Genomic DNA, 27,518 nt, shown 5'->3' with positions numbered 1-27,518 from the left:
CTAATTTTTTATCCATAGGATCTTTGAAAGCACAACTGTCCTCAATAGGTATAGTTGTACGCTTAGCCAGGGTAGAAATAGCTCCCTCCCCCTTAGGGACCGCCTGCCACGAGACCCGCATGGTGTCTGATATGGGAAACATTTTCTTAAAAGTAGGAGGGGGTCTATCCCACTCCTTGGTAACAATGTCCAAAATCCTCTTAGGGACCAGAAAAACATCAATGTAGGCAGGAACCTCTAGAAATCTGTCCATTTTACACAATTTCTCTGGAACTACAATAGGGTCACAATCATCCAGAGTCGCCAAAACCTCCCTGAGCAACAAGCGGAGGTGTTCTAGTTTAAATTTAAAAGCCATCATATCTTAATCTGTCTGAGGGAACATCTTTCCTGAATCAGAAATCTCTCCCTCAGACAGCAAATCCCTCACCCCCAACTCAGAACATTGTGAGGGTACATCGGATATGGCTAATAAAGCGTCAGAGGGCTCAGCATTTGTTCTCACACCAGACCTACTGCGCTTCCCCTGCAACCCAGGCATAACTGCGGCCATATCTTGCAGGGTGAAAGAATTAGACGCACTAACAGTACTTGGCGTCGCTTGTGCGGGCGTTAATGGTTGTGACACTTGGGGAGAATTAGATGGCATAACCTGATTCCCTTCTGACTGAGAATCATCCTGCGACATACTTTTAGTAGCAAAAATATGTTCTTTGCAATTTATTGACCTTTCAGTGCATGAGGGACACATTCTAAGTAGGGGTTCAACAATGGCTTCTAAACATATTGAACATTGACTTTCCTCAATGTCAGACATGTTGAACAGGCTAGTAATGACTACAAACAAGCTTGAAAACACTTTATTTAGTGAAAAAATAACAATCTTAAAAAACGGTACTGCGCCTTTAAGAGAAAAAAGCATACACGTTCTGCAAAACTGCTTTAAAATACACCAATCTTTTCAAATTTTTGATATCCGGCTCAATTTGTGTAGTTAAGTTTGCCCCACACAAAAAACAAACATTTAACCCTTTATTGTGCAAACCGGATTGATAATAAGGCCTAAATCCGAAAAAAAACTCCCCCAGCACCTCGCCACAGCCCTGCTGTGGCGCCTACCTACCCTCAGGGATTGAAAAAATGGGGTTAAAGCTTCGATTTGGCCCAAAACTTCCACAAGGGCCCTCAGGAGTTGGAGCTTACTGCTTGCTAAGTGAATACAACTGCGCATCTGAGGCGCAAAAATAGGCCCCGTCCATCTCACTCAATGTCTTTACAGCCTCAAAGAACCGCACCAGAGCGGTTTTAAACTAGCCATGTGGGTTCTGAGACCCAAAAAATAAGCCAAGTGTACCCTCAATAATGTTGCCAAAAAACGTTATTGTCCAAAAAACGTTAACAGCACTCCCAATTCCCAAAACGTTTGCCCACAAACATTCAAAAACTCAGTGTCAACCATTTTTTAATTAGCCCCTTATGCAAGCTTAGTAATGCCCTTCTATAGCTCTTAGGATTACTGCTTACCCTTACCCTCATGGGGATACTGTCAGCCTTTCTGAAATACTCAGTCTCTCCAGAAAAAATGACTGAACATACCTCACTGCTATATAGCATGAAAACGTTCCTCACACTGAAGTTTCTTGTACCTCTCAGCCTCTGTGGGAACTGCTCTGGATCTTTGTGACAAATGCTAAGATCATCATCCTCCAGGCAGACGCCTTCATCCATCTGCTGCCTGAGAGTAAATAGTACACACCGGTACCATTTAAAACAAAAAACTCTTGCTTGAAGAAATTAATAACTAATATTTTATCACCTCTTTCACTTTACCCTTCCTAGTACTTAGAGTAGGCAAAGAGAATGACTGGGGGTGGAGCTAAGGGAGGAGCTATATAAACAGCTCTGCTGTGGTGCTCTTTGCCACTTCCTGTTAGCAGGAGGATAATATCTCACAAGTAAAGGATGAATCCGTGGACTCGTCATACCTTATAGAAGAAATACCTTTAAAGGACGGGAGACAGGGAGAAAGGTATTCCTAGCTTCTCCTATTCTTGTGAAAATATCCAAGGCACGTAGAAACACTTTCTCATAGGAAGAAACATAATAGAAATGAGAAAGTTAACAAAACTTCCAAGGGTTGACAATGACAGGGGTATCAATGTCATCCAAGTAGTTAAAACCACCTTTAACCATACACAAGTCTGAGATTTCACCCTCAGAAGCTACCGGCGAATCCTCCTTACCAGACTTACGAGAACGTTCTCTTAGCCAGAGTAGAAATGATCCCTCTACATTAGGTACCATGCTGATATTTAATGGAGGCAGCGACAGGAAACATATTATGAAAAAACAGGGGACGGGGAAAAAAGGAATCTCTGATTTTTCCCATTCCTGTGAAAAATCTCCTAGCACAGACAGAAAAACACTTCCAAAAAGGAAGGAACATCAAGCAACTATTAAATTGACTAATATTTCTGAGAGTTGACAACGACAGGAGTGTCAGAGTCGTTCAAGTAGCTAAAACCTCCTTTAACAATACACAAGGTGATTAAGCATACATCTGAAGGTTGCCACTTCAGCATCAGAGGAAGGAATTATACAGTCAAAATCTGAGGTTTCACGCTTAGAGGCTACCGAAGTATTCTCCTTATCAGACCTATGAGGAAGGGCAACCTGGGTAGCAGCAAACGGAACAGAAACTATCTGAATCTCTAATTTTCCTCTTGCGATTTCCCTGAAGAGTAGGAAAAGCAGATAAAGCTGCAGATACCGCAGAGAATACCTGAGCTGTAAAATCTGCAGGCAAATACACTCCTCCAGGAGATTGAGAGGAACCGCAGGGCACTCTATGTGACGCCATTGAGGCTTGGGACGTTTAAGGAGTAAGCTGTGGCAATGCCTGAACAGCATCATCCTGAGAAGACATGAGGCTCAGAGAGCAAAAAGCTATGTGTACATTAAATAGCATTGGTCAATATAAACAGCACAGAATTTCAGAGACAAAATAAACTGTCTAAAATAAGTTCTGAGGAACAGGAGGCTCAAAAATAAAAAAAAATACCTTTATTCTTAAAGCATTTATTTTAATATAAGGGACTTAAACGTTTATCCCAAACAATTTTCCTCAAGAGCCATTAAGTAACAGATCCCTGTTCCAGAACCCAGGCCAAATGAATGCCTACCACTAACAAAAGTGGTATCTTACATTACATCTTTTTCTCCGATTATATGGCACATACACATACAAACTTATGTCAAACGTTTCTACCTCACTTAACAGAAGAAAACATAACCAGACATCTAGATATATATATTGGCATAGAACGCCCAAAATGGCGCTGCTCCGCTTTGGAGAAAAAGGAGGCGGGAACATACACTCGGCAAGGAAATGAAGCGTGCATTATATATCACGCTTCATTCTGCCGGGAGAATTAGATTAGTAATGGCTGCAAAACAATAAAGAGACCCCTGCATGTAAAGGATAAATAAAAATAGCTCCGCAAAAAAAATATAATTGAACATCCCATAGAAGTGGCGCCTCTAAAAGAGAAAGAGCACACCCTCCTAACAGTCTCTGTGCAGGACACAGAGAGAGTGCAGCCAAAAGCAAACACATGAAATAGAGTATGATTAACCCCAAAACAGTGTTCTAAATTGTATAAACCAAGTGAAAACATTTTTTACTGAGCAAATATAAAAGGTTAACCCCTTCCTTGCCGTGAAGTTCAACCTTAAGTCTCCATGTCACATACCCTTGTAGTGCCTGTCCCTGCCATTAAACATCCTTCCTTAAGGATGCAGAGTCCCACATTAAAGTGAAGGTAAAGTTTTCAGAGTTGGAACACATCAAAGCATTTGTTAATCCTTAGATAAGTTAATTGCTAACTTGTTTTCTCTATATAATTTATATTTTGCAAAATATAAAGATTTATAATTCCCTACCGTTTCTATTATTGACTCCTCACAAACCCTATTTCCTGCTTTTCTGATCTTTGACGTATAGAGCGGTCCCACCCGCTCTATACATCTCTCTAAAGCGCGTTCACAACATCCCTCTCCACCGCGCATGCGCTAACCGGCAAACCCCTTCTGAATTGCGCAAATTAAATTATTGAAAACAAACAGTTCAAACCAGCTCCACTAGCCCTGTGCCCCCTTACCACACTTCCGACACAAACAGCGATATCTGTTTACTTCATGTGTCCGTGGTATCTCTACGAGGCTGGCGTCCCTGTGGAGCTGGAAACTCTACTCCTGCTCTTTTCGGGGGGGTGTGTGTCCGTCTTGGCCAATCTCTAGTCAATGCAGCAACAGATCCTGCTCCAATCACATTGCAGGATACCGGTTTCATCGGGCGGCTCAGCTGATTCCAGGCAGGTACACAAAGAAAATGTTAGCCAGATAAAGGATATATTAAAACTCACTCTTTATTAGCATCTTTTAACAGTCGTAGTCATAGCCTGATTTCTTTACTCTGTTGCAGTACTCCAAAGACTGTTGAATTTTAAAGATGCTAATAAAGACTGAGTTTTAATATATCCTTTATCTGGCGAACATTTTCTTTGTTGAAACTGGGTAAAAGTAATTTCCTCACCGCTTGTAGCCGTATTGTCTGTAGGAAGCCTAGTTCTTATTATGTTTTGAAGATAACAGTACGCATGCGCAAATCTGGAGTGCGCGTGGAGTCAAACATGAGGAAAGAAAAAATATAGCGCATGCGCATATATTAAAGGAGGCGAATGACGTTGATTGACGGCCGCCTAACGGCCAGATTTTCAATAGGCTAACATAACAACGTGATCCACACAGGGAAAAAAAAAATTCGGGTTGAATTTGCAGGCCATCAAAAGTGAGTAAAAAAGGGCATAACTTTATTTACAATCATAATTAAAAAAATTGATGAATTAAACTCATATTAATTTTGAGGAAAGCATATTATTCCGGATAGAGATGAAGGTAACTTTACCTTCACTTTAAGTACAGAGGGTCCTTAACCCCTTCAGTGCCAGCCTCCTAGCCGCAGAAGACATAAAGGCACTTACCTGCACATCCAGTTGTCCGGCAGGGGGACAGACCACCCGGTATGAGAGGACGCCACTTCTCACAGAGACCCGTGTAAGAAAGAAAGAACAGAGTAAACCTACTCTGGCTTTCTATACTAGAACAGCAACATGTTAGGAAAACGCAGCGAGGCCCACCTTGCAAGTTCCTAACTACTTTAAAGATCAGAGTAAACTTAGTCTGGCTTTCTAAAATAATACAATCTTGATTGAAGTGAAAGAAATCCAATTTGCTTAAGACACCAAAACTTAACCACCTCCATGCACCAAGGCAAAGAGAATGACCGGGGTTTGTGGGAAGGGAAGGGATACTTAACAGCTTTGTTGTGGACTCTTTGCCTCCTCCTGCTGGCCAGGAGTGATATTCCCAACAGTAAATTATGACGTTATGGACTCACCATATCTTAGGAAAGAAAGGGCACTTTTTATTTCAACACAATCACAATAGCAGCTTCCTGGCTGTTTCCTGGAGCCACAAATGCATTTTCAGCTCACTAAAAACAGGCCACTTTTTAAAATGGCCCCGAAAAGTTCTCCACAATTACAGTATTAATTTTCTTGATAATTTTACACTTAAAAAAAAATTCAACAACTAAAAATACTTGATAAAGTCCTAAACTTGCCTTTTTGATATATTTGCAAGTATTCTAAGACAATTTGGAATAATTCTATTGTGTTGCACATTCGCAAGACACTGAAATGACCGCAGACAATTTTTTAGCGGTGTATTTACATATTCACTAAAGCATTACTAATCATTTTATAGTCTGTCTGCAGTGGGCAAAACACAAATTATGTATGTAATATATATGATTACAGCTAACGGGTCTGGAGGAAAAAGTGAGAAAATGGAAATCAAGACCCCAACATCTAGAAATGTTGTGTAGGAATCGTGTTCTGTAAATGTTTGTTTCTAATTCACAGTCGCATTGTCGTGATTGTCAGTTTCAATACAGTTTTCTTTATAAATTAGATTTCAAACGGGAACGTTCCTGCAAAGATAAAACCCGTTCACGTCATCATGGAAGCACAATACCATTTGAAAGTCCAGTGACAAAAGTGCAATCCTGTTTCAAATTCATACATTATTCTAGATACATTATTGCAATGATGTTGTTTCTGTTAAAATCCCATTTAAGAAAATAAAATAAGTTGCAGCAATATCCTTCCAACATTGTCTTCATTTTAGAAGTATATTGAGCAAACATGCCCATCATGTCAATAAAGAAATAGCATTCATATTGTTTTAGCAGTTATTGGAATGGATTTGGATTACAGCAGGTTAAAGGGACAGTATACCTGCAAACTTTTATTGTTCAAAAAGATATTTCCTTTATTACCCATTCCCCAGTTTTGCATAACTAACAGTAATATTAATATACTTTTTACCTCTGTGCTTACCTTTTATCTAAGCCTTTGTAGACTGCCCCCTCAGTGCTATTTACAAACTTGCATTTTAGCCAATTAGTGCTGCTTCATAAATAACTCCACAGGATTACCTATATGGCACACATGAACTAGCACTGTCTGGCTGTGAAAAGCTGATAAAATGCATTGAGATAAGAGGTGGCCTAGAGAGGCCTAGAAACAGGCAGATATTTAGAGGTTTAAAGGTAAAAAAAGAATATTATAAAAATGTTGGTTATGCAAATATGGGGAATTGGTAGTAAAGGTGTTCTCTATCTTTTTAAACAATAAAAAAAAATCAAGTATACTGTCCCTTTAATGACGGTCCCTTTGTACAGATGATTTCCCTTACACACTGTACAAAGGGGTTAATTCAAAAGAAATGTAATGTCAGTTTCGATCCCGATAAAAAAGTACTTAACAACTGAAATCAAGTTTTTGGTAACTTTTCTAGTGAAAAATCATTCGGGCTGCAAGCTTTTAAAGGCCAAATACATTTTGGATTCTCATTAAAAAAACAACGTTTCCCATATCGGCTAAAACCAAGTGATAGGGAGCTGATATCAGAAAGATTGGAATTAAACCCTTAGTCTAAATTTCAAATGAGTAGTCCATTTTTTTTCTGACAAATTTCAGTTAGTTCCAATTTCTGCCACCTGTATAATGCGACAGCCATCAGCCAATCACAAAACGCATATAAATATATACTGTAAATTCTTTCACATAGGAGCTGGTGCCTCAGAAAGTGTGAATATAAAAATACTGTGTACATTTTGATAATGGAAGTAAACGAAAGTATTTTTAAATAACATGCTCTACCTGAATGATGACATTTTAATCTTGACCCTCCCCTCTTTCAAAGGAAATAAATGTTTTCCTATGCACCAGATGTAACGTATGTAACTGCATTAGTGTGCACAGCAGTGATGATATCTGAATAATTCAATTTCATCTTCTAAGTCAAACACAATAAAGAAAATACCTTCTATTTCCACCAATGGTTCCTGAGTGAAATCCTGAAAAAATTTGTGGAAGAAATTACTGCATGCTGCGAGGACGGCTTTGTGAGCTTTAAACTGGTGACCTGAAATAGAAAAAACAGATATACTAGGAATGTTAAAGCTGTTAAAATATGAAAGCATCATTTTACGATGCAATAAACCCCACAAGCCTATGCAAGATCTCTTAAAGTAGACCACCGTGAAAGGACTCGTATAATGAGTCCCACGGCTGGTTTTGAAAAAGATCACTTTCACATTAGACATTGTACCAAAACCATGCAGAAATGCTAATTTTAAGTATTTAGTGATTTTTCAGAATTGCACTTATCTTTTACAAAAAAGGAGAGAAGCGCGGACAAGATTCAAATGCAGAGTACCAAATTCAATGTTGACACACACACACATATATATATATCAAACTCACAAGATAGATGATAAAATAAGCATATAGACTGCAAATGCTGTCATAAACACCACAATAGGGAGACGGTAAAATACAAGCATCCGCTGGCCGTTATATCCGTGGTCCGTGTAGAGAGTTACTCCCAGCAAGATAGTCCGTGGATAGTATCTGGTAAAGTTCTTTACCGCTCGGGGAGATTCCACTCTGAAAGTTGAAATGAACATGCCCTCGGCCAAAATAGGAGCCTCTATGAAACAAGGGTCTATGGTTGCCTCACAGGGACAAAAGTGTTGTTCAAAGATTTCTACGCTTTTTGTCCCGAATACGCTTTGTCAAGAATACACAGGGTTTCCGTTGTGTTCCTTATAAAGGAATTCATGAATTACGCCCCCATAAATATAATATTAATTAATAAAACATAATAGGAGTGATAATCAAAATTTTTAGAGGTTCCCTCAAAGAGACAGCAGGGGGAGGTTACATGAAAGAATCCCATCATTACAAACAACAAGGGGGGGGGGGTGTTCATGAAAGACAATAAACAGCACAAATCATTAAATCAAAGAAATCCAAAAAGACGAAACAGACTTATCTTTTCAATGATGTTGATACATATTTTCCTCTAACATTTAATCCTACTGATAAGTATAGAAAGGAACTCTTTGTATTTCTATCTGAAGCTAAAGCCTTAAAACATAATTTATGTAAGAACTTACCTGATAAATTCATTTCTTTCATATTAGCAAGAGTCCATGAGCTAGTGACGTATGGGATATACATTCCTACCAGGAGGGGCAAAGTTTCCCAAACCTTAAAATGCCTATAAATACACCCTTCACCACACCCACAATTCAGTTTAACGAATAGCCAAGAAGTGGGGTGATAAGAAAGGAGCGAAAGCATCAAAAAAATAAGGAATTGGAATAATTGTGCTTTATACAAAAAAATCATAACCACCACAAAAAAGGGTGGGCCTCATGGACTCTTGCTAATATGAAAGAAATGAATTTATCAGGTAAGTTCTTACATAAATTATGTTTTCTTTCATGTAATTAGCAAGAGTCCATGAGCTAGTGACGTATGGGATAATGATTACCCAAGATGTGGATCTTTCCACACAAGAGTCACTAGAGAGGGAGGGATAAAATAAAGACAGCCAATTCCGCTGAAAAATTAATCCACTACCCAAATCAAAAAAGTTTCAATTTTTATAATGAAAAAAACTGAAATTATAAGCAGAAGAATCAAACTGAAACAGCTGCCTGAAGTACCATTCTACCAAAACTGCTTCTAAAGAAGAGAAAACATCAAAATAGTAGAACATAGTAAAAGTATGCAAAGAAGACCAAGTCATTGCTTTGCAAATCTGATCAACAGAAGCTTCATTCTTAAAAAGCCCAGGAAGTAGAAACTTACCTAGTAGAATGAGCCGTAATCCTCCGAGGCGGGAATCCACCCGACTCCAAATAAGCATGATGCCAAATAAATGGCAGAAGCCTTTTGACCTTCCTAAAACCAGAAAAGATAAAAAATAGACTAGAAGTCTATCTGAAATCTGAATAGCTTCAACATAGAATTTCAAAAACTCTTACCATATCCAAAGAAAGTAAGAATCTCACCAAAGAAGTCTTAGGAAAACAATAATTCCTCCCTAATGTTTGTTAGAATTTACAACTTTAGGTAAGAATTGAAATGAGGACAGTAAAAACCACCTTATCCTGATGAAAAAAATCAGAAAAAAAAGAGATTCACAAGAAAGAACAGATAATTCAAAAACTGTTCTAGCTGAAGAGATGAAAGTAATTAATGTCCAGAGCAAGCATATGCTGAAATAGAAGAGCCTGAAAAGCCTTCAGAACCAAATTAAGACTCCAAGGAGGAGAAATTGGCTTAACGACAGGTTTGATACGAATCAAAACCTGAACAAAATGATGAATATCAAGTAACACTGCCTTATCCTGATGAAAAATCAGAAAAGGATATTCACAAAAAAGAGTAGATAACTCAAAAACTCTTCTAGCAGAAGAAATAACCAAAAGGAACAATACTTTTCCAAGAAAGTAATTTAATGTTCAGAGAATGCATAGTTTCCAACGGAGGAGCCTGTAAAGCCCTCAGCACCAAATTGAGACTCCAAAGAGGAGAGATTGAATTAATGACAGGCTTGATACGGACCAAAGCCTGCACAAAACAATGAATATCAGGATGATTAGCAATCTTTCTGTGAAAAAAGAACAGAAAGAGTAGAGATTTGTCCTATCAAAGAACTGAAGACAAAACCTTATCCAAACCAACCTGAAAAAATAATAAAATTCTATGGCCTAGATTTGGAGTTTTGTCGGTAACGACCCGAAAAACTAACGCCGGCTTTTTTCTGGCCGCACCATAAAAATAACTCTGGTATCGAGAGTCCACATAAAGGCTGCGTTAGGCTCCAAAAAAGGAGCGTAGAGCATTTTTAACGCAGCTTCAACTCTCGATACCAGAGTTGCTTACGGACGCGGCCAGCCTCAAAAACGTGCTCGTGCACGATTCCACCATAGCAAACAATGGGGCTGTTTGAGCTGAAAAAAAAACAAACACCTGCAAAAAAAGCCGCGTTCAGCTCCTAACGCAGCCCCATTGTTTGCTATGCGGTAACCCTTCCTACGTCTGCACTTAACACTCTAACATGTACCCCGAGTCTAAACACCCCTAACCTTACACTTATTAACCCCTAATATGCCGCCCCCACTATCCCCTGCATATTATTATTAACCCCTAATCTGCCGCTCCGTAAACCGCCGCTACTTACATTATCCCTATGTACCCCTAATCTGCTGCCCCTAACACCGCCGACCCCTATATTATATTTATTAACCCCTAATCTGCCCCCCACAACGTTGCCTCCACCTGCCTACACTTATTACCCCTAATCTGCCGACCGGACCTGAGCGCTACTATAATAAAGTTATTAACCCCTAACCCGCCTCACTAACCCTATCATAAATAGTATTAACCCCTAATCTGCCCTCCCTAACATCGCCGACACCTAACTTCAATTATTAACCCCTAATCTGCCGACCGAATCTTGCCGCTATTCTAATAAATGTATTAACCCCTAAAGCTAAGTCTAACCCTAACACTAACACCCCCCTAAATTAAATATAATTTAAATCTAACGAAATTAATTAACTCTTATTAAATAAATTATTCCTATTTAAAGCTAAATACTTACCTGTAAAATAAATCCTAATATAGCTACAATATAAATTATAATTATATTAGAGCTATTTTAGGATTTATATTTATTTTACAGGTAACTTTGTATTTATTTTAACCAGGTACAATAGCTATTAAATAGTTAAGAACTATTTAATAGCTAAAATAGTTAAAATAATTACAAATTTACCTGTAAAAGAAATCCTAACCTAAGTTACAAATAAACCTAACACTAGACTATCAATAAATTAATTAAATAAACTACCTACAATTACCTACAATTAACCTAACACTACACTATCAATAAATTAATTAAATACAATTGCTACAAATTAATACAATTAAACAAACTAGCTAAAGTACAAAAAATAAAAAAGAACTAAGTTACAAAAAATAAAAAAATATTTACAAACATAAGAAAAATATTACAACAATTTTAAACTAATTACACCTACTCTAAGCCCCCTAATAAAATAACAAAGCCGCCCAAAATAAAAAAATGCCCTACCCTATTCTAAATTACTAAAGTTCAAAGCTCTTTTACCTTACCAGCCCTGAACAGGGCCCTTTGCGGGGCATGCCCCAAGAAATTCAGCTCTTTTGCCTGTAAAAAAAACATACAATACCCCCCCCCCCACCACCCACATACCCCTAATCTAACCCAAACCCCCTTTAAATAAACCTAACACTAAGCCCCTGAAGATCATCCTACCTTGTCTTCACCATACCAGGTTCACTGATCGGTCCAGAAGAGCTCCTCCGATGTCCTGATCCAAGCCCAAGCGGGGGGCTGAAGAGGTCCATGATCCGGCTGAAGTCTTCATCCAAGCGGGCCAGAAGAGGTCTTCCATCCGATTGAAGTCTTCATCCAAGCGGCATCCATCCGGAGCGAAGCGGCAGCATCCTGAAGACCTCCACCGCGGAACATCCATCCTGGCCGACGACTGAACGACGAATGACGGTCCCTTTAAATGACGTCATCCAAGATGGCGTCCCTCGAATTCCGATTGGCTGATAGGATTCTATCAGCCAATCGGAATTAAGGTAGGAATATTCTGATTGGCTGATGGAATCAGCCAATCAGAATCAAGTTCAATCCGATTGGCTGATCCGATCAGCCAATCAGATTGAGCTCGCATTCTATTGGCTGTTCCGATCCGGGTAATGTAGAGGGGGGCGGGATCGGGGGCAGGGCCGATGGGGGCGCGCACGGGCGCGCGGGGGGGGGTGGCGGGCGGGCGCGTGCACGGGGCGGGAGCGGGTGGGAACGCTACACTACAGAAAATCAAAGTTTGAAAAGTTTGAGAAAGGGGTATTTGAATTTAAAAAATATATAAATCGAATGTATCTAGGAGGGGGTGGGGGATTGGTCTTTGGTGGGGCAGGGAGCTACACAACAGAAAAGGGGGAAAAATGAAAAAATATAAGCAATTTTATTCTAAACTGGGTACTGGCAGACAGCTGCCAGTACCCAAGATGGCGGCCATTAAGACAGAGGGGGAGAGTTAGAGAGCTGTTTGGTGGGGGATCAGTCAGGTTGGGGGCTAAAGGGGGGTCCTACAGAGCAGCATATGTAAATATGCCTTTTCTTTTAAAAAAAAAAGCCCAAATATAGCTTTTATTTTAGTACTGGCAGAGTTTCTGCCAGTACTTAAGATGGCGGGGACAATTGTGGGGTGGGGGAGGGAAGAGAGCTGTTTGGGAGGGATCAGGGGGTCTGATGTTTCAGGTGGGAGGCTAAGCTCTACACTAAAGCTAAAATTAACCCTGCAAGCTCCCTACAAGCTACCTAATTAACCCCTTCACTGCTAGCCATAATACGTGTGATGCGCATTTAGCGGCCTAAGTACCAAAAAGCAACGCCAAAGCCATATGTGCCTGCTATTTCTGAACAAAGGGGATCACAGAGAAAAATTTACAACCATTTATGCCATAATTGCACAAGCTGTTTGTAAATAATTTCAGTGAGAAACAAAAAGTTTGTGAAAAAGGGAACTTTTTTTTTATTTGATCGCATTTGGCGGTGAAATGGTGGCATGTAATATACCAAAATGGGCCTAGATCAATACTTTGGGTTGTCTGCTACACTAGACTAAAGCTAAAATTAACCCTACAAGCTCCCTACAAGCTCCCTAATTAACCCCTGCACTGCTGGGCATAATACACGTGTGGTGCGCAGCGGCATTTAGCGGCCTTCTAATTACCAAAAAGCAATGCCAAAGCCATATATGTCTGCTATTTTTGAACAAAGGGGATCCCAGAGAAAATTTTACAACCATTTATGCCATAATTGCACAAGCTGTTTGTAAATAATTTCAGTGAGAAACAAAAAGTTTGTGAAAAAGTGAACGATTTTTTGTATTTGATCGCATTTGGCGGTGAAATGGTGGCATGAAATATACCAAAATTGGCCTAGATCAATACTTTGGGATGTCTTCTAAAAAAAAAATATATACATGTCAAGGGATATTCAGGGATTCCTGAAAGATATCAGTGTCCCAATGTAACTAGCGCTAATCTTGAATAAAATGGTTTGGAAATAGCAAAGTGCTACTTGTATTTATGGCCCTATAACTTGTAAAAAAAGCAAAGAACATGTAAATATTGGGTATTTCTAAACTCAGGACAAAATTTAGAAAATATTTAGCATGGGTGTTTTTTGGTGGTTGTAGATGTGTAACAGATTTTGGGGGTCAAAGTTAGAAAAAGTGTGTTTTTTCCACTTTTTTCTCATATTTTATAATTTTTTTTATAATAAATTATAAGATATGATGAAAATAATGGTATCTTTGGAAAGTCCATTTAATGGCGAGAAAAACGGTATATAATATGTGTGGGTACAGTAAATGAGCAAGAGGAAAATTACAGCTAAACACAAACACCGCAAAAATGTAAAAATAGCCTTGGTCCCAAACGGACAGAAAATGGAAAAGTGCTCTGGTCACTAAGGGGTTAAAGCAAAATTATCAAATTCCTTAAATGACAGTTTCAGGAATGGGAAAAGAATGCAAAATAATAAGCTTCTAGAAACCAGAAGCAATAAAAAAGTGAGGTTTAAATAATGTGAGGAAAAAAAGTGGAACAAAAAATACGCCCACATTTTTTGGCGCCAAATATGACACCCATATTATTGGCGCTAAATACAACGCCCATATTTTTGGCGCCAAGTATGACGCCACAACCTCTGACGCCAGAACCGACGCCCACATTTTTTGGCGCAAAAAAATGTCTGAATACACATGCGTCAAAAATGACGTTTAACAGAAAACAACTTCCGGCGTCAACTACGGCGCCGGAAATGACGAAATTTTTGCGCCAAAAAAGTCTGCGCCAAGAATGACGCAATAAAAAGAAACATTTTCTGCCCCCGCAAGCCTAACAGCACACAGGGAAAAATGATCAATGGAAAATTTTCAAGGTAAAGAAAAATAAATTAAATTAAAATGCATTATCCCAAATAATGAAACTGACAGTCTGGATTTTAAAGGAATACTGATTATCCTGAATCATGGCAAATATAAGTTTAAAGACATATATTTAGAACTTTACATAGAAAGTGCCCAACCATAGCTTAGAGTGTCATAATAAAATAAGACTTACTTACCCTAAGACACTCATCTACATATAGTAGACAGCCAAACCAGTACTGAAACGAGAATCAGTAGAGGTAATGTTATATAAGTGTATATCGTCGATCTGAAAAGGGAGGTAAGAGATAAATCTCTACGACCGATAACAGAGAACCTATGAAATAGATCCCGTAGAAGGAGATCATTGAATTCAAATAGGCAATACTCTCCTCACATCCCTCTGACATTCACTGCACGCTGAGAGGAAAACCGGGCTCCAGCCTGCTGCGAAGCGCATATCAACGTAGAATCTAGCACAAACTTACTTCACCACCTCCATAGGAGGCAAAGTTTGTAAAACTGATTTGTGGGTGTGGTGAGGGGTGTATTTGTAGGCATTTTAAGGTTTGGGAAACTTTGCCCCTCCTGGTAGGAATGTATATCCCATACGTCACTAGCTCATGGACTCTTGCTAATTACATGAAAGAAATATTGTTAATATGGATGAATGTAAGTTTTTATATGAAGTCGCTCCACAAATAGCAAGTTTTTATCACTTACCTAAGGTCCATAAGGATCCTTTTAATCCACGGGGTAGGCCTATTGTCTCTGGGATAGGTTCTTTGTGTGATAATCTATCAAAATACATTGACTCTTATTTGCAACCATTAGTTATATCCACTAGAGCCTATCTCAGAGACACAATAGATGTCATAAATAAAATGGAGGGCCTTACTTGAAATCCTGACTTTATTTGGATTACTTGCGATGCTGCTGCCATTTACACCAGTATACCTTATGAACAAGGTAGAGCAGACTCAATTTATTTTAGATGCTATTTATTTTGAGTCATAATTATTTATTATTTGAAGGAATTTATTATAAACAAGTACAAGGCACGGCGATGGGGACCACTTTTGCTCCATCGTATGCCAATCTTTATATGTCTAAATTTGAAGATACTATGATCTGGAATAATAATCCCTACACACATAACATCATCAAATATTATAGATTTATTGATGATATCTTACTAGTGTGGCAAGGTTCCAGGGATGAAATAGATAAATGTATTTCATATATGAATAATAATGTGTATAATTTGAAATTTACTTATGAGAGTTCATCAGAATCAATTACTTTTCTAGATTTGACCCTGTATCACGACATAAATACGAATAAGGTATGTGTAAGAAACTTTCATAAACCCACAGACAGGAATAGTCTGCTGAATGCAAAAAGCAGCCATTTAAAACAATTGAAAAGAAATATCCCAGTAGGTCAATATCAGAGAATTAGACGTAACTGTACGAACACAGAGGATTTTAACAAAGAAGCTGATATCTTAACTAAAAAAATTATAGAAAAGAGATATAATCCTAACATGCTAGATGGGGCTAGAAATAAAGTGGCAGACATGGATAGGTCACAGCTTATAAAAAATCAGTCAAATAAAACCTCTGTAAGGAAAGAACAAAAATACAACAATTTAAAGTTTATAACCAGATATAATAATCAACCATCATAAAATTAAAAACATTCTCAATAAACATTAGAAGGTGCTTAAACTAGATCCTGTATTAGACAATATTTTGTGTGATAGACCAGAGGTAATCTTTAGGAAGAATAAAGATATTAAAAATGATATTGCTCCAACTAAAAGGTAGATAACCAGCACAAGCAGGATCACTAACTGATTGGTGTGGTGCTTCTGCGGGTTTATACCCTTGTAAACAGAAAGACTGCATTATGTGTCCTTGTATAGACAATAACCACATATTTTTTTCCAATTTTGATGGGAGTAGATCCTTCAAGTGTAAAAGTAGGGGCACTTGCCACACTACATATGTGGTTTACCAACTGAACTGTAAATGTGGCAAAATTTACGTTGGTAGAATGAAAAGGAAAATCAAGAACACATCAGGAATATTGAATCAGGATTTGAAAATCTAACGCCTAGATTACGAGTTTTGTCGGTAAAGACCTGCGGTGCTAACAAGCCTTTTTTTCCAGCGCACCCTTAAGACAACGCTGGTATTACGAGTTCTCTGAATGGCTGCGTTAGCCTCAGAATAGTGAGCATTGAGCCAAATTTAGCTCCACTTCAACCCTCAATACCAGCTTTGCTTACGGTAGCGGTAAGCTGGAAAAACTTGCTCGTGCAAGATTTCCCCATAGGAAACGATGGGGCTGAGCTGGCTGGAAAAAAACCTAACACCTGCAAAAAAGCAGCGTTCAGCTCCTAACGCAGCCCCATTGTTTCCTATCCTAACATGAAACCCGAGTCTAAACACCCCTAATCTTACACTTATTAACCCCTAATCTGCCGCCCCCGCTATCGCTGACACCTGCATTATACTATTAACCCCTAATCTGCCGATCCGGACATCGCCGCAACCTACATTATCCCTATGAACCCCTAATCTGCTGCCCCTAACATTGCCAACACCTTTATTATATTTATTAACCCCTAATCTGTGCCGTCCCCCCCAACGTCGCCGCCACCTACCTACACTTATTAACCCCTAATCTGCCGACCGGACATCGCCGCCACTATAATAAATGTATTAACCCCTAAACCGCCACACTCCCGCCTCGCAAACACTATAATAAATTGTATTAACCCCTAATCTGCCCTCCCTAACATCGCCGCCACCTACCTACAATTATTAACCCCTAATCTCCCGCCCCCAACGTCGCCGCTACTATAATAAAGTTATTAACCCCTAAACCTAAGTCTAACCCTAACACCCCCTTAAGTTAAATATAATTTAAATAAAACAAACTAACTAAAATTACTATCATTAAATAAATGAATTCTATTTAAAACTAAATACTTACCTATAAATTAAACCCTAATATAGCTACAATATAACTAATAGTTACATGGTAGCTATTTTAGGATTAATATTTATTTTACAGGCAACTTTGTATTTATTTTAACTAGGTACAATAGCCATTAAGTAGTTAATAACTATTTAATAGCTACCTAGTTAAAATAATTACAAAATTACCTGTAAAATAAATCCTAACCTGTTACAAATACACCTAACACTACACTATCAATAAATTAATTAAATAAATTACCTATAATTATCTAAACAAAAATACAATTAAATAAACTAAACTATAATACAAAAACAAAACAAAAACACTAAATTACAAAAAATAAAAAAATATTACAAGAATTTTAAAAATCTGATTGGTTGATTTAATCAGCCAATATAATTGACCTTTCATTCTATTGGCTGATCCAATCAGCCAATCGGATTGAACTTCAATCCGATTGGCTGATTAAATCAACCAATCAGATTTTTCCTACCTTAATTCCGATTGGCTGATAGAATCCTATCAGCCAATCGGAATTGGAGGGACGCCATCTTGGATGACGTCATTTAAAGGAACCTTAATTCGTCGTTAGTCCGTCAGAAGAAGAGGATGGCTCCGCGTCGACTGGATAGAAGATGGCTCCGCTCCGGAAGGATGAAGATAGAAGATGCCGCCTGGATGAAGATATCTGCCGGTCCGGATGTCCTCTTCTGCCCGGATAGGATGAAGACTTCTGCCGGTCCGGATGTCCTCTTCTGTCCCATCGGTTGCCGGCTGGCTGAAGACGGCTCAAGGTAGGGTGATCTTCAGGGGGGTAGTGTTAGCTTTTTTTAAGGGGGGGATCGGGTGGGTTTTAGAGTAGGGGTGTGTGGGTGGTGGGTTGTAATTTGGGGGGGATTGTATTTTTTTTTTTACAGGTAAAAGAGCTGATTACTTTGGGGCAATGCCCCGCAAAAAGCCCTTTAAAAGGCTGGTAAAAGAGCAGATTACTTTGTAATTTAGTTTAGGGTAGGGAATTTTATTATTTTGGGGGGCTTTTTTATTTTATTAGGGGGCTTAGATTAGGTGTAATTAGATTAAAATTCTTGTAATATTTTTTTATTTTTTGTAATTTAGTGTTTTTTTGTATTATAGTTTAGTTTATTTAATTGTATTTTTGCTTAGATAATTGTAGGTAATTTATTTAATTAATTTATTGATAGTGTAGTGTTAGGTGTATTTGTAACTTAGGTTAGGATTTATATTACAGGTAATTGTGTAATTATTTTAACTAGGTAGCTATTAAATAGTTATGAACTATTTAATAGCTATTGTACCTAGTTAAAATAAATACAAAGTTGCCTGTAAAATAAATATTAATCCTAAAATAGCTACAATGTAACTATTAGTTATATTGTAGCTATATTAAGGTTTATTTTATAGGTATTTAGTTTTAAATATGAATAATTTATTTAATTATAGTAAATTTATTTAGTTTTATTTAAATTATATTTAAAGGGACACTGAACCCAAATTTTTTCTTTTGTAATTCAGAAAGAGCATGTCATTTTAAGCAACTTTCTAATTTACTCCTATTATCAATTTTTCTTCGTTCTCTTGCTATCATTATTTGAAAAAGAAGGCATCTAATCTTTTTTATGGTTTTAGTACTCTGGACAGCACTTTTTTATTGGTGGATGAATTTATCCACCAATCAGCAAGGACAACCCAGGTTGTTCACCAAAAATGGGCCGGCATCTAAACTTACATTCTTGCATTTCAAATAAAGATACCAAGAGAATGAAGAAAATTTGATAGTAGGAGAAAATTAGAAAGTTGTTTAAAATTTCATGCTCAATCTAAATCACGAAAGAATTTTTTTGGGTACAGTGTCCCTTTAAGTTAGGGGGGGTGTTAGGGTTAGACTTAGGTTTAGGGGTTAATAACTTTATTATAGTAGCGGCGACGTTGGGTGCGGCAGATTAGGGGTTAATAACTGTAGGTAGGTGGTGGCGGCGACGTTGGGGGGGCAGATTAGGGGTTAATACAATTTATTATAGTGTTTGCAAGGCGGGAGTGCGGCGGTTTAGGGGTTAATACATTTATTATAGTGGCGGCGATGTCCGGTCGGCATATTAGGGGTTAATAAATGTAGGTAGGTGGCGGCGATGTTGGGGGGGGGCAGATTAGGGGTTAATAAATATAATATGGGTGTCACCGATGTTAGGGGCAGCAGATTAGAGGTTCATAGGGATAATGTAGGTGGCGGCGATGTCTGGTCGGAAGATTAGGGGTTAAAAAAAATTATTATAGGGTTTGCGATGTGGGGGGGCCTTGGTTTAGGGGTTCATAGGTAGTTTATGGGTGTTAGTGTACTTTGTAGCACTGTAGTTAAGAGCTTTATGTTCCGGCGTTAGCCCATAAAGACTTTTTTTTGAGGTTGGAGTCTTGGCGGTAGAGGCTATACCGCTCACTTCTTCCAAGACTCGTCATACCAGCGTTAGGCAAATCCCATAGAAAAGATAGGATACGCAATTGACGTAAGGGGATTTGCGGTAGCCTCGAGTTGCGGAAAAAAGTGAGCGGTAGACCCATTCCTGCCTGACTCGTAATACCAGCGGGCGTTAAAAAGCAGCGTTAGGACCCCTTAACGCTGCTTTTTAAGGCTAACGCAGAACTTGTAATCTAGGTGATAGTGTTTCCTATCACTTTAAATTGTGTCATAACCAAAATCCCGTAGATCTTAAAATTAAAATTGTAGAGTGGGTTGCCCCCAATAAATGGGATACTAATAGACTCCTTAGGCTCAGATAAAGGGAAACATATTGGATTAAGACTTTGGATTGCCTTGAGCCTAAAGGGATAAATATTGAATTAGACATCCAAGCCTTCCTGTAAAGTTTCTTAGGTGTTAGTTTTATCGTTTATAATAATTTGAAGTAACCCATGATTTAATAAATTAATTCACTATTATTTTTATTTTTAGAGTGTTTTAGGTAATATGATCGAATTTAGTCAGTTTTAATGATCCTTTGTTATATGCACTTTATTTCATGTATTGTCATATAATATATAACGAAAGGCATATTGAAATATGTATTTAGGAATTTTAAAGGGACACTCAGGTTTTATTAAATTTTCATGATTCAGATAGAGCATGTAATTTTATACAACTTTCCAATTTACTTCCATTAAAAAAAATGTGCACAGTCTTTTATATTATACACTTTTTTGAGTCACCAGCTCCTACTGAGCATGTGCAAGAACTCAGACTATACGTATATGCATTTGTGATTGGCCGATTGCTATCACATGGTACAGGGGGAGTGGAAATATACATAACTTTGAAATGTGTTAGAAAATAATCTACTACTCATTTGAAATTCAGAGTAAATGCTGTTGTATTGTCTTCTTATCTTGCATTTGTTGATTATGCAAATCTACTGTGTTTACTGGTCCTTTAACAAGATTTTAATTGATCATAATGTTTTAATGTTATATGAATTCTATGTAACTAATGAATTGTGTGTATATATATGTTTATTTCTTTCTAATGACACGGTGAGTCCACAGATCATCTAATTACTATTGGGAATATCACTCCTGCCCAGCAGGAGGCTGCAAAGAGCACCACAGCAAAGCTGTTAAATATCCCCTCCCTTCCCTCCAACCCCAGTCATTCTCTTTGCCTACGTTAGAGCAAGGAAGTGGTAAAGTTAGGAGAAAGGTTCTTCAAGCAAACAAATAAATTTATCAGGTAAGCATAAATTTTGTTTTCTTTCTAATGACACGGTGAGTCCACGGATCATCTAATTACTATTGGGAATCAATACCCAAGCTAGAGTACACAGATGATAAGGGAGGGACAAGACAGGGAACCTAAATGGAAGGCACCACTGCTTGAAGAACCTTTCTCCTAACTTTACCACTTCCTTGCTCTAACGTAGGCAAAGAGAATGACTGGGGTTGGAGGGAAGGGAGGTGATATTTAACAGCTTTGCTGTGGTGCTCTTTGCCGCCTCCTGCTGGGCAGGAGTGATATTCCCAATAGTAATTAGATGATCCGTGGACTCACCGTGTCAAGAAATAAATAAATTTATCAGGTAAGCATATATTTTTAAATTTGATTTACTATTGAAGGCAATATTTATTGATAATCTATGTTTGCGTTGTGTTCCATTATATCTATATAAATTAACTGACCGCCAATAACATTTATATATTTATGGGGTGTAATTCATGAATTCCTTTATAAGGAACCCAAAGGAAACCCTGTGTATTCTTGACAAAGTCCCGTCGATCGGGACGAAACACGTAGAAGTCTTTGCACAGCACTTTTGTCCCTGTGAGGCAACCATAGACCCTTGTTCCATAGAGGCTCCTATTGGTTTTGGCTGAGGGCATGTTCATTTTAACTTTCAGAGCGGAATCTCCCCAAGCGGTAAAGAACTTTACCAGATACTATCCATGGACTATCTTGCTGGGAGTAACTCTCTACACGGACCACGGATATAACGGCCAGCAGATGCTTGTATTGGATCGTCTCCCTATTGTGGTGTTAACAACAACATTTGCAGTCTATATGCTTATTTTATCATCTATCTTGTGAGTTTGATATATATGTGTGTGTGTCAACATTAAAATTGGTACTCTGCATTTGAATCTTGTCCGCGCTTCTTCTCTCCTTTTTTTGTATACATTTTCTTGTTGTGGGCATTTTGGAATAACCCTTTACAAGAGGAGCTGCAGGACTGCTTAGATTCACCTCCATTTGCTCTAATTGGAGTGAGTATTGGATTTATATCAATATTAAACTGGTTCTCATTACTATCGTCATGCTGATGGAGTATATACACTGAGCCCTGCTTTATAATTATTATACAATCATATGGAACAGTGATTTTTTAAAATCTTTATATATATATTTCTGTATTTGTACATTTTTTAACTACATTCTAGCAATAACAGCGCTACTTTACTCCCTATACTCCCATAGATTTTTTTTTAATCTTTCATATCCCTTTAACAATAAAGTGATTGTAAATCCTAGTGTTTGTGAAACGCTAGGATTTACCAGTAGAACAAAAAAAAAGGACTTTCATTCATGAAGTGTAAAATAATTCATGCTGAAAGTTCCTTTATTTGTCTGAAGCGTTCGCCGAGCTGAGCGCCTCAGGCAGCCCACTGTATAACACTTTTTTGCAGTGAGGTGACGTTTCCACCTCTTAGCCAATAGCCATGTGGGCTACCCAGCTTGGCACCAGCGGGCCTGCACGGCTATTGGCTAAGAGGTGGAAATGTCACCTCACAGCAAAAAACATAATTTATGCTTACCTGATACATTTATTTCTCTTGTGGTGTATCCAGTCCACGGATCATCCATTACTTGTGGGATATTCTCATTCCCAACAGGAAGTTGCAAGAGGACACCCACAGCAGAGCTGTCTATATAGCTCCTCCCCTAACTGCCATATCCAGTCATTCGACCGAAAACAAGCAGAGAAAGGAGAAACCAAAGGGTGCAGTGGTGACTGTAGTTTAAAATTAAAAAATACCTGCCTTAAAATGACAGGGCGGGCCGTGGACTGGATACACCACAAGAGAAATAAATTTATCAGGTAAGCATAAATTATGTTTTCTCTTGTAAGGTGTATCCAGTCCACAGATCATCCATTACTTGTGGGATACCAATACCAAAGCTAAAGTACACGGATGAAGGGAGGGACAAGGCAGGTACTTAAACGGAAGGTACCACTGCCTGTAAAACCTTTCTCCCAAAAATAGCCTCCGAAGAAGCAAAAGTATCAAATTTGTAGAATTTTGAAAAACTATGAAACGAAGACCAAGTCGCCGCCTTGCAAATCTGTTCAACAGAAGCCTCATTTTTAAAGGCCCATGTGGAAGCCACAGCTCTAGTAGAATGAGCTGTAATCCTTTCTGGAGGCTGCTGGCCAGCAGTCTCATAGGCTAAGCGGATTATGCTTCTTAGCCAAAAAGAAGGAGAGGTTGCCGAAGCCCTTTGACCTCTCCTCTGTTCAGAGTAGACAACAAACAAAGCAGATGTTTGACGAAAATCTTTAGTAGCTTGTAAGTAAAACCTTAAAGCACGAACCACGTCCAGATTGTGTAATAGACGTTCCTTCTTTGAAGAAGGATTAGGACACAAAGACGGAACAACAATCTCTTGATTGATATTCTTATTAGATACCACCTTAGGTAAAAACCCAGGTTTGGTACGCAGAACTACCTTATCTGCATGGAAGATCAGATAAGGAGAATCACATTGTAAGGCAGATAGCTCGGAAACTCTACGAGCCGAGGAAATAGCTGCCAAAAAAAGAACTTTAAGAACCAAATTTAAGCTCCAAGGTGGAGCAACAGGTTTAAAAACAGGCTTGATTCTAACTAAAGCCTGACAAAATGCCTGAACGTCTGGGACCTCCGCCAGACGCTTGTGCAAAAGAATAGATAGCGCAGAAATCTGTCCCTTTAAGGAACTAGCTGACAATCCTTTCTCCAATCCTTCTTGGAGAAAAGATAATATCCTGGGAATCCTGACCTTAACACCATGAGTAGCCCTTGGATTCACACCAATAAAGATATTTACGCCATATCTTATGATAGATTTTCCTGGTGACAGGCCTTCGTGCCTGAATTAAGGTATCAATGACTGACTCGGAGAAACCACGCTTTGATAAAATCAAGCGTTCAATCTCCAGGCAGTCAGACTCAGAGAAATTAGATTTGGATGGTTGAAAGGACCTTGAAGTAGAAGGTCCTGTCTCAGCGGCAGAGTCCATGGTGGAAAGGATGACATGTCCACCAGATCTGCATACCAAGTCCTGCGTGGTCACGCAGGCCCTATCAAGATCACCGATGCTCTCTCCTGCTTGATTTTGGCAATCAGACAAGGGAGCAGAGGAAACGGTGGAAACACATAAGCCAGGTTGAAGGACCAAGGCGCTGTTAGAGCATCTATCAGCGTTGCCTTTGGGTCCCTGGACCTGGATCCGTAACAAGGAAGCTTGGCGTTCTGGCGAGACGCCATGAGATCCAGTTCTGGTTTGCCCCAACGATAAACCAATTGAGCAAACACCTCCGGATGGAGTTCCCACTCCCCCGGATGAAAAGTCTGTCGACTTAGAAAATCCGCCTCCCAGTTCTCTACACCTGGGATATGGATAGCTGATAGGTGGCAAGAGTGAATCTCTGCCCAGCGAATTATCTTTGAGACTTCTAACATCGCTAGGGAACTCCTTGTTCCCCCTTGATGATTGATGTAAGCCACAGTTGTGATGTTGTCCGACTGAAATTTGATGAACCTCATTGTCGCTAGCTGAGGCCAAGTCTGAAGAGCATTGAATATCGCTCTTAGTTCCAGAATGTTTATTGGAAGGAGTGACTCCTCCTGAGTCCACGATCCCTGAGCCTTCAGGGAGTTCCAAACTGCACCCCAACCTAGAAGGCTGGCATCTGTTGTTACAATTGTCCAATCTGGCCTGCGAAAGGTCATACCTTTGGACAGATGGACCCGAGATAGCCACCAGAGAAGAGAATCCCTGATCTCTTGATCCAGATTTAGTAGAGGGGACAAATCTGTGTAATCCCCATTCCACTGACTGAGCATGCATAGTTGCAGCGGTCTGAGATGTAGGCGTGCAAACGGCACTATGTCCATTGCCGCTACCATTAAGCCGATTACTTCCATACACTGAGCCACCGAAGGGCGAGGAATGGAATAAAGCACACGGCAGGAATTTAGAAGTTTTGATAACCTGGACTCCGTCAGGTAAATTTTCATTTCTACAGAATCTATCAGAGTCCCTAGGAAGGAAACTCTTGTGAGGGGGGATAGAGAAATCTTTTCCTCGTTCACCTTCCACCCATGCGACCTCAGAAATGCCAACACTATGTCCGTATGAGACTTGGCAATTTGGAAGTTTAACGCCTGAATCAGGATGTCGTCTAAATAAGGGGCCACTGCTATGCCCCGCGGCCTTAGGGCCGCCAGAAGCGACCCCAGAACCTTCGTAAAAATTCTTGGGGCTGTAGCTAACCCAAAGGGAAGAGCTACAAACTGGTAATGCCTGTCTAGGAAGGCAAACCTGAGAAACCGATGATCTTTGTGTATCGGAATGTGAAGATAAGCATCCTTTAAATCCACTGTAGTCATGTATTGACCCTCCTGGATCATAGGTAGGATGGTACGAATAGTCTCCATCTTGAATGATGGAACTCTGAGGAATTTGTTTAAGATCTTTAGATCTAAAATTGGTCTGAAGTAAAATAACAGCTACATTTCACCACTTTTCTCTTACTACCTCCATGCTTGTTGAGAGTTGCAAGAGAATGACTGGATATGGCAGTTAGGGGAGGAGCTATATAGACAGCTCTGCTGTGGGTGTCCTCTTGCAACTTCCTGTTGGGAATGAGAATATCCCACAAGTAATGGATGATCCGTGGACTGGATACACCTTACAAGAGAAAAGCATTCTGCCATTGGCTGCCTGAGGAGCTCAGTGCTGCCAACGCTTCAAACCAATAAAGGAACTTTCAGCATGAATTATTTAAGTCCCCTTTATTTGTTCCACTGTTAAAGGGACAGTCAAGTATAAATTAAACTTTCATTATTCAGATAGGACTTTTAATTTTAATTGACTTTCCAATTTACTTTTATCATCAAATTTGCTTTTTTCTCTTGGTATTCTTAGTTTAAACTAAACATAGGTAGGCTCACATGCTAATTTCTAAGCCTTTGAGGGCTGCCTCTTATCACATGCTTTTTAAATCTCTTTTCAACACAAAGAGACAGAAAGTACACGTGGGCTATATAGATAACACTGTGTTCAGGCACAGAAAGTTATTTAAGATCTAGCACAATGCAATGCTAAATTTAAGACAATAGATAATAAACAGTCACAATCATGTGATCAGGGGGCTGGAAGAAGGTAGAAGGTAGATACAAGGTAATCACAAAGGTAAAAAGTACATTAATATAACTGTGTTGTTTTGCAAAACTGGGGAATGAGTAATAAAGGGATTATCTATCTTTTAAAACAATAACAATTCTATGGTTGACTGTCCCTTTAAATCCTAGCATTTCACAAACGCTAGAATTTACAATCACTTTAATGTTAAAGGGATATGAAACATTAAATAAATATAAAAAAATAATGTGTTTAAAAGATAAATGCAATTCAGAAAAATGGCATGGCATGGTACAATGTCTAATGTAAAAACGATTCTTCTCAAAACCAGCCGTGGGACTCATTATATGAGTCCTTTCACGGTGGCCTACCAAGGTATGGACTGGCATGCGAATTGTTCCCTGTAGTGCAGTAGGCAATGTCACACACACCTACGGCAGCTGCCGTGTAACAAAACAGCGTTATCAGTGCAAGCGACCTGAAGCAGACCTGCAGTAGTGTAGGTAAGTATATCGCACATAACAATGATCGCCCCTAGAGTAACGAGAATACAAGTATAATTCATTTGTTTCTGAGTTTTCATCTTCCCCATGATAATGATCTGTAACATCAGATTTATACAGTGAGTAGTAACTGTGGAATTTACAAAAGACAGTAACAAATATTTAATAGTTATATAAATCTAGTGGTGTTTGAAAGCTGGTAAAATACAAAATACCTTTATTCAATTCAAGTCTGGACAATGAGAATTACGACTGAGACAAACAGCACTTCAAAAAGAATAATACTGAAGCAAAAAGCAGCGTGTTTTCTTAAAGATCTGTTTTTCACGCGTGATTGAGGAGAACATTTATGTATAATCACAGTGCTTAGGCATCAGGTTCAAGGTGTATACATATAAGACCGTAATTGGCTGATAGTTGTCACATGATACAGTGGGCAGAACAATTAAGCAATCTTTGAAATTTCTCAGTAGAAGAAAAACTCTACTGAAAATTCAGAGTAAGTGCTATTGAATGTCTTTTGTTGTACAGTTGTAGACTTTACAATTATTCTGTATTTAATGGTCCTTAAAAGGCATCTTGCTTAGAAATCATTTCACACTTATGTGTAAAATGTTAATGAAACACACCAATATCATT

General features: G+C 38.8%; 1 protein-coding gene across 2 annotated transcripts in view; it reads right to left on the bottom strand.

The window, feature by feature from the left end:
• Positions 1-27,518, bottom strand: part of ZNF131 (zinc finger protein 131) — a 296,575-nt gene that overhangs the window by 217,117 nt on the left and 51,940 nt on the right. For both annotated transcript variants that reach the window (XM_053701252.1, XM_053701253.1), the window contains exon 3: positions 7,450-7,551. In XM_053701252.1, coding sequence (XP_053557227.1) covers positions 7,450-7,551 — 102 coding nt within the window. The remainder of the gene's footprint in view (positions 1-7,449; positions 7,552-27,518) is intronic.

This window comes from Bombina bombina, chromosome 2 (assembly GCF_027579735.1).
Source record: "Bombina bombina isolate aBomBom1 chromosome 2, aBomBom1.pri, whole genome shotgun sequence".
Classification (NCBI taxonomy): domain Eukaryota; kingdom Metazoa; phylum Chordata; class Amphibia; order Anura; family Bombinatoridae; genus Bombina; species Bombina bombina.
Note: the sequence above shows the minus strand (reverse complement) of the source record. Positions and strands in the feature narration are given on the sequence as shown.